Source organism: Pimephales promelas, chromosome 10 (genome assembly GCF_988280905.1).
Source record: "Pimephales promelas chromosome 10, fPimPro1.hap1.1, whole genome shotgun sequence".
NCBI classification, from domain to species: domain Eukaryota; kingdom Metazoa; phylum Chordata; class Actinopteri; order Cypriniformes; family Leuciscidae; genus Pimephales; species Pimephales promelas.
Window position 1 is genome coordinate 7,936,193 of NC_142778.1, and position 9,555 is coordinate 7,945,747.

At 36.8% G+C, this 9,555-nt stretch overlaps 1 protein-coding gene across 1 annotated transcript; it reads right to left on the bottom strand.

The window, feature by feature from the left end:
* Positions 1-789: 789 nt before the first annotated feature.
* LOC120473848 (sodium- and chloride-dependent GABA transporter 2-like) lies at positions 790-9,353 on the bottom strand. Its single transcript, XM_039663888.2, has 14 exons — positions 9,112-9,353; positions 8,889-9,023; positions 8,619-8,759; positions 8,332-8,419; positions 8,086-8,218; positions 7,733-7,867; positions 7,381-7,484; positions 6,518-6,642; positions 6,330-6,442; positions 6,065-6,202; positions 5,845-5,947; positions 3,384-3,484; positions 1,723-1,893; positions 790-1,558 (listed from the first exon to the last, which is right to left on the bottom strand). Exons 1-14 carry the CDS (start codon positions 9,248-9,250, stop codon positions 1,445-1,447), a joined length of 1,740 nt encoding a protein of 579 aa, XP_039519822.2. The 5' UTR covers positions 9,251-9,353; the 3' UTR covers positions 790-1,444.
* Between the last annotated feature and the right edge of the window lie 202 nt (positions 9,354-9,555).

Genomic DNA, 9,555 nt, shown 5'->3' on the forward strand with positions numbered 1-9,555 from the left:
AACATACATAACGGCAGTGGTGCAAGATTTTGGTTGAACTAGAAGAGAAGCTGGATTCAAAACAGAATTAGAGATATTTGTTTTAATAGCAGTGATCTTTATCCACAAAAAAAAAAAATAGCAAAAAACTTTCCCAAACTCACAGTATTATCAACAACAGCTTGGCCTATAATGTCCAGGACTGTATTTATTGCTTGAAATAACACTCTTGGGCAAAGACGATTCTGTGTGATTAAAACTGAAAAGTATCGTGCCTTAGCAGATTTAACAAACTGTCATCATACAGTTTTTGCTTAAGTAATCCAGAATACCATTGCATTTCGAATTAAAACTAGCCACCAACATATCTGACCCATGACAAGATGGAGATAAATCAATGACTTGGCAATGTTAGAACAAGCTTGCACATCGGAACAGCCCGGGACAAAATCTTAAGTGTGGCCTTGTAAGTGGATCCCACTACAGACTGAATAAGGTTAAAAGAATCTAACACAGTTACAAAATCTTGTACGAGGGGCCTATCTAGGCAGCAGATACTGTATGAATAAAAAACAAAACAAAACATCACCTATTATAACAAGGCTGTCACAGCAAGTGGTCATAGAGGATAAAAGTTCAGAAAATTCCACAAATAAAATCTTTGTTATAGGAGGTCTGTATATAAGCTCAAAAGTGACCAACCTAGTCAAGTCCACTTTAAATATGTGCACCTCAAGACTAACAAAAGTTCACCACCGAAACCGGCGTGCATTTCCTAAAAATAGTGGCATATAATTTTTCACAGAAACCTTAAAAAAAATGGACACCTCAACAAACTCCTCTCCATACCGGCATGATGGCTCCGACCTCCAACCAGATAGAACTGGATAAATATTGTGAATACCTGTCAACACTCCCATTTTTCCGGGGATTCTCCTGTTTTTTAGCTCGATCCCGAACCCCTCCCGGTTTGTTATGTCTCCCGGGAAACTCCTGTAATTTGCATGGCCCAAACTCCTTTATGAATAATCGGACCAATATGTTTGTCTAATGTTGACCAGTTGCCAGATCTTTGGATTAAATGCATTATATCCACACACCATATACAATTTCAACTGTTTGTCATTGCACCCTGGCAACCTAAACCCAGTTGCGGAAAGCTTAACCCAAAAGAAAGCCACTTAAGCACCAAAAATAAAAATTATAGTGCACAAAAAGTGCTATATAGATAACGGTGACTTGACAAATACTTATATGTTTTATTATAAAAAGTTATGCTATCAAAGAAACATATTTTTGGAGGGATATTATTTTGAAAAATGAAACGGTTCAATGACACATTTTGCAATTCAGGCACCCTTGTGTGCTGTTATCAAGGACATGAATAGCTGATTAAATTACAAAGATTACAAAAACAAACAAACAAAAAAAAAAAAACTAAATTATAGCAAGAGTTGAGCATCTTTTAGTTCGTCTCACTCTTGACTAAGTCTTGCATCTCTGTGATGAAGGTGTTTTCTTCCATTTCAGCTTTTTGCTTAGGGAGGTTTGTGTCAGGACTACACAGGTGACGCCAACGCTGTTAAGAAACAGACACAGTGAAACAACATTAATCTGTTAGTTGATTTACTCTTGTTTTTAAAATGCAGTTTAGATTTGGTGAATAGTTAAAGATATACAGTACATGTCTGCTCTGATTATGTCTCAGTGGCTTGTTCATCTCTTGATCATGTTTAATCTCACCTGTTTTAGGCTTCCTTTCTCAGTAAACAGTCGGATCAGCGCCCATCCAGGCACCAGCAGAATGGAGGACAGGGCCAGTAACCAACCTAGTGCGTACGCCCAGTCTGGGTATACATACCAACGGTTAAAAGTGAGAGGTTTGTACTTAACCATTGAACAGACAAAAGACACCTGAAAATGGACAGAAGAGAGAGAAAATTTGTAAAGAATGAATAGAAAAGAAACAGAATAATTAAATCAGATGAATGTAAGAAGCGGCTGTCTCATCCCAAGGCATCATATACTGTTGCTTTTGACATTTCGTCTACATTCAACGCACATGGCACCTTTTAGCGTCAATTTTAGACGCATATATATATATATATATATATATATACACACACACACACACACACACACGCGCGCACACACACACACCGGTCAAAAGTTTTAGATCGGTAATATTTTTTATGTTTTTAAACAAAGTCTCTTCTGCTCACCAAGACTGCTTTATTTGATGAAAAAAAAAAGACAAACAGTAATATTGTGAAATATAATGGCAATTTAAAATGACTGTTTTGTATTTTAATATATTTTAAAATGTAATTTAAAAGCTGAATATTCAACATCATTACTGTTGCTGATTACACATCAGTTTTCAGTGTCACATGATCCTTCAGAAATCATTCTAATATGCTGATTTTATGCTCAAAAAACATAAATTATTATTTTCAATGTTGAAAACAGTCGTGTACCATTTTTCCCCCAAAACTCTATGGTGAATAGAAAGTTCAAAAGAACAGCATTTATTTAAAATATAATCTTTTCTATCATTATAAATGTCTTTACTGTAACTTTTGATCAATTTAACTCATCCTTGATGAATAAAAGTATTTTCTAATTTCTTTCCCCCAAAAATAGAAAATAAATTCTTACTGACCCCCCAAAACTTTTGAATGGTAGTGATTAATGTTACAAAAGCTTTCCATTTGAAATCAATTCTGTTCTTTTGAACTTTCTATTCATCAACGAATCCTGAAATAAAAATCTAAAAAAAAAAAAAACTGTTTTCAACATTGATAATAATCATAAATGTTTCTTGAGCATCATTTTATAATGATTTCTGTAGGATCATGTGACACTGAAGACTGGAGTAATGATGCTGTAAATTCAGCTTTGATCACAGGAATAAATTACTATATATTACTTTACTATATATTCACATAAAAAAAATGTTTTAAATTGTAATAATATTTCACAATATTACTGTTTTTTTTTTTATCCAATAATTGCAGCCTTGGTGAGCAGAAGAGACTTCTTTTAAAAACATTAAAAAAAATCTTACCGATCTAAAACTTTTGACCGGTAGTGTGTGTGTGTGTGTGTGTGTGTGTGTATATATATATATATATATATATATATATATATGAGCCAGAAGGCGCCTCCTAGTGGTCTAACCCTACCCCAGACCTAAACCTACCCATAACCGAACAAAGCACTGTGCGTGTTACATTGACGCTAAAGAGTGCCATGTGCATTGGATTTAGATGAAATGTCAAAAGCGTCATTATTTGATGCCCTAGGATGAGAATGTGTTGAGAACTATATTATGACCAGAGAGATTTGTTGGGTTTGACAAATACAAAACATAAAGCAGATGAATGAAATGCAGAGGCACTTACAAGGGACACGAAAGGAGTCAGGTATTTCCAGCACAGCATGAATATGTAATTCGGTCGTGAATTTGTCATGTCTTCAATGACGTCAAACATTCTCTCAGCCCCTGTGGTGTTAGGGAAGAATTGAACATCACTGGCTTTTAGATACTATCATTGTTGTCTATTGTTGTTTCTGATACTGTCATTGTTGTCTGATATCATGAATAATTTGTATTTGATTTATAGTAACATTTCTTTGGCATGTAAATCGCCATTTACAGGATTTTCCGTATACTCAAGTTAAGCCCCTTTATTTATATAGCGTTTTTTTCAACACAGATTGTATTTTAAAGCAGCTTCACAGTGATAACATGAAAATAATATAACACAGATCAATAATATTGTTGAATATTAAATTTGGAGGCTCATTTGGAGGGCCAGTTCTCCTCTGGCCAACGAAGGAACAGTGTGTGTTCCTATAGGATGCTCCCTAGAATTTATTTATTTTTTATTTTTTTGCTAACATTTTAAGGTTTAATGCATCAATCTGGTGCACATTAAGAGCTCAAAATTAGGAGCTTTAACCTGGTTCAACCCATGAACTATGCACAATGAACACAGAAAAAGCATCGACTTGTGCCTGGACATTAAAGAGGGCTCAAACATCCTTGATATAGAGTCTCAGTCTATATTACATGATCTCTGGTGTTTTAGGATGTCAAACAATTAGTATAATAATATAATATATAATAATTCCTATGACATAAAATCCATATAGCCTATAGTTGTACTGTATAAATGAAAATATTTCAGTATATTTTACATTACACTATAGTATAGGAAAATTACAATACTTTTGTTCTAAATTCTTCACTTGCAAGAAATAAACCATTGAGCTTTTATTTAGGAGAAAACACCAGATCACCATGATGATCGCGTGAGCAAACTTAAAGTCTTTTGCTTTTTTATAAAGGCACAAAGCCATATCACGGTTTTGATTTTAGTTTGTTTTAGTTTGAGTTATTTTATCGGGAAAAGGGAAAAGAGCAAGTTTGGCAAAAGACAGATTCAAACGCGGATCGAACATGTTAAATGCTATACTTTCAAGCACCTCACAACCTATGCCACTGCGGACTCGGGAATGCAGATTGAAAACAGAACCGGAAGACAATACAATGCTGAATAAAGTCGTAGTTTTTGTTATTTTTGGACGAAAATGTATTTTCGATGCTTCAAAACATTCTAACTAACCCACTGATGTCGCATGAACTTCTTTGATGATGTCTTTATTTCCTTTCTGGACAAAGACAGTATACCGTACATACATTTTTAACACAGTCTCATCCCAAAAAGTCATTTAACTGACGTTTTGGGACGTATTTTGACCATACGTCAATATCCGCCTTTTTAGGGCCCCCTTAAACGTCGGTAGATGGCGATCCCGGGCCGTCATACAACTGACGCTTTACCTTTAACGTCAGTTAGGTGACGGGTTAGGTTTAGGGTTAGGTTTAGGTATGGGGTAGAGTTAGGATCCCATAACCTCATCTACCGACGTTTAAGGGGGCCCTAAAAAGGCGAATATTGACGTATGGTCAAAAGACGTCCCAAAACGTCAGTTATATGACGTCTTGGGATGAGACCGGGTTGACATTTTCAATGGAGGGGCAGAAAGCTCTCAGACTAAATCTAAAATATCTTAAACTATGTTTCCGAAGATTAACAGGGTTTTACGGGCCTGGGATGACATGAGGGTGGGTCATTAATTACATAATTTTCATTTTGAGGTTAACTAACCATTTAAGTTTAATAAAAAAAGCAACATTTTGAGCAAAAAGCTGAGATAATCACATTTTTTGGGTGAACTAACCCTTTAACCACATGCAAGTGTTGATAAAGTTTTTTTTTTTTGTTGTTGTTCAAAACATAGGGTCCGTTCTTTCTTTTAATATATTATAAATTATTAAATATTCAGATATTTATACAACAAAATATTCTGGGGGCCATGAAAGTGGCGGTGTCTGTCAACTTAAAAAAAAAATGTTGGTGGGGAAATAGTTAATAATATGGCAATATTAATGTATTTGGTATTGACAGACCAGATCTGCTACATATGCTGCTGCTGCAGAACAAGTCTTGACTTGCTACAGTAATTAGATATAGGCTACATACGCGTTGTGAGTATGTAAGCTACCTCATGAATAGTCATAGTTCTAGGCAGGTGGAGCTGGGGGAGGTAGAGGGTTTCAGATGAACTCTAATGAATCACCAACTTACAGCAAATACTGAACCAGACTATTAAATGTTAAGCAAGCAATTTGATTGGCTGCAGAATCAGCAGAGACCAATCAGCTTGTACCCTCTGGTAATGGTGAGACAGCTTGCAGATTGCATGTAAAGGACTATCAGCTCGCACAATTTAGAGTTTCATGACTGAACAAGAACAGTTGAACAACTGCAAAAAAACAGCTTTTGTTCAACTCACCAAAAACCCAACCCATGGCCAAAGATTCAAAAACACAGAGGAAAAGAAGACAGGCTCCACTGCAGGCATAGTAGTCGAACAGCTGGAATACATACATCCCCCCCTGTAGGTCACAAAATCACAACTCAGTTGCCTACTATTTTCAAAAATAGTAGTTTGTAACGTATACAGCATACAATGTTAAAGGTTTGAAAGTATGTACGTGAAAAGTTTTACAAACCTCTGTAACCATGACAAGTTGGCAGAAGAAGCAAAAAACACAGAAAAGCAGAAGAAATATTTCTCGACGTCCAGCTTTGCGCAGTACCATGGGGTACAGGTCCATCGCTGAGGTCATAAAAACTTCCATCGCAACAAACTTTGGGGGATGCAGAACGAAAGTGCATCAGAAGACGTTCTGTATATTATATCTACATAGCTTCCAACTTAGAAAGGCTTTAACTTAGGTTTAACACCTCTGTGTGCAGGTTTGAATTTCAGCTCACCTGTGTATCTAGTCCCAGCAAAATAATCATGATGAAGAAACAAACAGACCACAACTGAGGGAAAGGCATCATAGCTACTGCCTGTGGATAAGCTATGAAAGCCAACCCTGGACCTGAAAGAAAGACAGAGATAGAATGTTTTATTGAGTATTTAGTTCTAAAGCTTTACAAGATTTCAAAGAAAGTACCTGATTCTGCCACTTCCTCAATGGATACACCCTGCTTTTGAGCCATGAAGCCCAGAACTGAGAAGACAGCAAAGCCAGCCACAACACTGGTGCCACTATTCAGAAGGCAAAGCCATAAGCTGTCCCTATAGGGAAAACATAGATTATACAACCCTTTGGTGTGAAAATCAATAATTATGTTTTGTAGAAGAGAGAAGAGGGGCCAAACGAACCATGAGGTCCATCACTGATAAGTTAAAGGGGCACTTGGCAACTATTTCTACTTAATAAAACCATCTAGAAATCATTTGAATGGTTCAATAACCTGTTGAGAATGTTGGCTTTCCCCGCTCCCCCCAGCATCCCCAGTTGGAAAACCAACCTTGCAACATGAGGACTAACGTCCCGGTAAGTTGGAAATATTAGTCTGTGATAAGCGAGAACGAGCGAGAAACAAAAACTGCTTTACGGTAATTCGACATACTTCTATGATACTGTGTATGATCTATTACCCACTCGGTAGACAAAGCTCCACACGATAGAGTTGGCCGGCTCCGATAATAACAGAAGCACATGAGCAGCGGTAGAAAGCGGGAGGAGGGCGCTGCAAGTGAAATTGTGAAATATAGCTATGCCGCACAGCTGTAGGGGGCGCTGATGAGAACACATGCCACAACAAAAGTGGAAATCATCGAAGATAAAACTAGAGTTGCCAAGTGCCCCTTTAATGCAACTTAGACACACCATACCTTTCATAAGATACAATGAAGTAAGAATATTTTTGAAGTACTTAAACAAAGGTAGCAGTATGCAGTATAGTTCAAGAGAATCTTAAAAAAAAGAAAGATACTGAAAGAAATATCATATTATCGAACTGAACTAACCTGTAGCAGTTATTGTTATATTTATTGTAGCTGCCTAATACAGTAAGAGAGGCAGTACCCAAAGCATATGAGAAAAAGATCTGAGCTCCTGCTTCCATCCAAACCTAAATGCACAACACAGTAGGAGTAAGGACTTGTGAAGGGGCTCAAGAATTTTAATATTAGTGCTAATTTGATGTCTGCAAAATTAAAATTTTGTTTTGCTACTTATTACAAGAAAATGAATGTAATTAAATAGACTACGCAAAAAAAAAAAAAAAAAAAAAAAAAATATGTATACAGAAATATCAATATAGTCTATGTGTAAGGGTTATTAAGCCTGATTCCAGGAAAGGGCACATGGTGGGGTTACCTGTGGGTCAGCAAGGCGGGCCGGTTCAGGGTACAGGTAAAACACAACCCCCTGCAAAGCTCCAGGAAGAGTCAACCCACGAATCAGCAACACCAGTAGCATCACATAAGGAAATGTGGCTGTGAAATACACCACCTACAGGCAAAATACAAGAAAGGTTAAAATGCATAATAATAGTTTTACTAATTTCAACAAACAGGCAAAATACTGTAATGACATTCCATAATGAATGCAAAAATATTTTAATATAAAAACTGTAAATGACGAAAATAGAGAAACTAAAGAAATAAGTACATTTTGTGAAATCTTTAACGTGTTAAGACAAAATTCTCCTCAATGACAGTTTTGCACACCTTGCCTGTAGATTTGACTCCTTTCCAGACACAGAAATAACATATGATCCACATTCCAACGAGACACAGAAGAATCTCCCAGTTGATCTTACCAATCTCCTCAATACCCCCAGAGAGAGCCAGCACTCTGTGTCTAAAATTTTGACAAAAAAGAGCAACTATCATACTTTATAATTTGCTAATGTGGAATGTTCTTGCAAGATTTTATTTTATTATTAACAAATCTTTTTATGTTTATTTATTTACTTCCAGAACTCAGTAACTGCAGAGGTTGAATTACTCAGCATTGTCCAGTTGAGGGTCAGATTCTTTGCAGCGAGATTTACACAATCATCTGAGACAGACAGAGAGAGAGAGAGACAGAGAGAGACAGAGAGAGACAGAGAGAGAGAGAGAGAGAGAGAGAGAGAGAGAGAGAGAGAGAGAGAGAGAGAGAGAGAGAGAGAGAAACGTTTTGCAAACCCCTGCAGCATATTAGATATGATATTCAGAAGATGTTACTTCTTTAGGTGAGTGTTGTTTCAAACTATCACCTGTGTTCCAGGTGTTATCACAGCTGTCCCATGGCAGTTGGGAGCTGAAAGAAAAGATGAGGTAGAAAAATGCCCAGGCCAGAATGATGATGTAATACATGCAGCTGTACAGAATTATCAGCTGTCCTGCATAGCCAATACCTGACAAAAGCAGAAAAACATCACCAGGGTTTTTGACCAATCGAAAATTTTGCTTGCCTGTGCAAATCCCACCTGCACAAAAAAAAGCAAATAAAATGAATTAAAAAGTGTTTAAATATTTTAACTCACCTTCAGCCAGTGGACAGAGGCGATGCCAACATGTAATGCCACCTTCCTGTGTGTACTGTCCCATAGCTGTCTCTAGCAGGAACAGAGGCACCCCACAGGTAATCACAAACACCAGGTAGGGTATTAGGAATGCCCCTGAACACATCAGTACAATAAAAAATATTATAATACCAGAAAGGTAAAGTAGACAAAACAGCATTTGTGTATTTAAGCTGCCTCATACCTCCTCCATTCCTGTAGCAGAGGTATGGAAACCTCCAGACGTTACCCAGACCAATTACAATCCCTGCCACAGCCAGAAGAAACTCTGCTTTGCTGCCCCAGTGCCCACGTTCCTCTATTTGTCCTTTGATTCTGGTCATACTGTCACACAGTTTTGACCAAGTTACTCTGATCCTTCTGTCCAGACTGCTGTGATTTAATGGTGAGTTTGTTCTAAATTCTTTTTAGCTAGTCATTCATCAAAATGTATCAAGCTATTCATTGACTGATCCTCACCAGATGATATGACAACCAAAGTACACCAAACTTAATATATAATATATTTTAAAAAGCCAACTCAGATTTTTAGTTTGAAAATACTGTATGAGCAAAACTTGTTTTATTCACTCCTTTTGATATTATGGTTATTTCCTCTTTTGTCCCTTGGAAGTAGATTTCAGATCAG

Excerpts from the sequence above, each read along its gene's own strand:
- LOC120473848 (XM_039663888.2), bottom strand. The coding sequence starts at position 9,250 with ATGACCAGAATCAAAGGACAAATAGAGGAACGTGGGCACTGGGGCAGC. Across the intron at positions 7,485-7,732 it reads CCCGCCTTGCTGACCCACAG|GTTTGGATGGAAGCAGGAGC; the intron begins GTAACCCCACCA and ends TTGTGCATTTAG. Across the intron at positions 6,443-6,517 it reads TGAGGAAGTGGCAGAATCAG|GTCCAGGGTTGGCTTTCATA; the intron begins GTACTTTCTTTG and ends TCTTTCTTTCAG.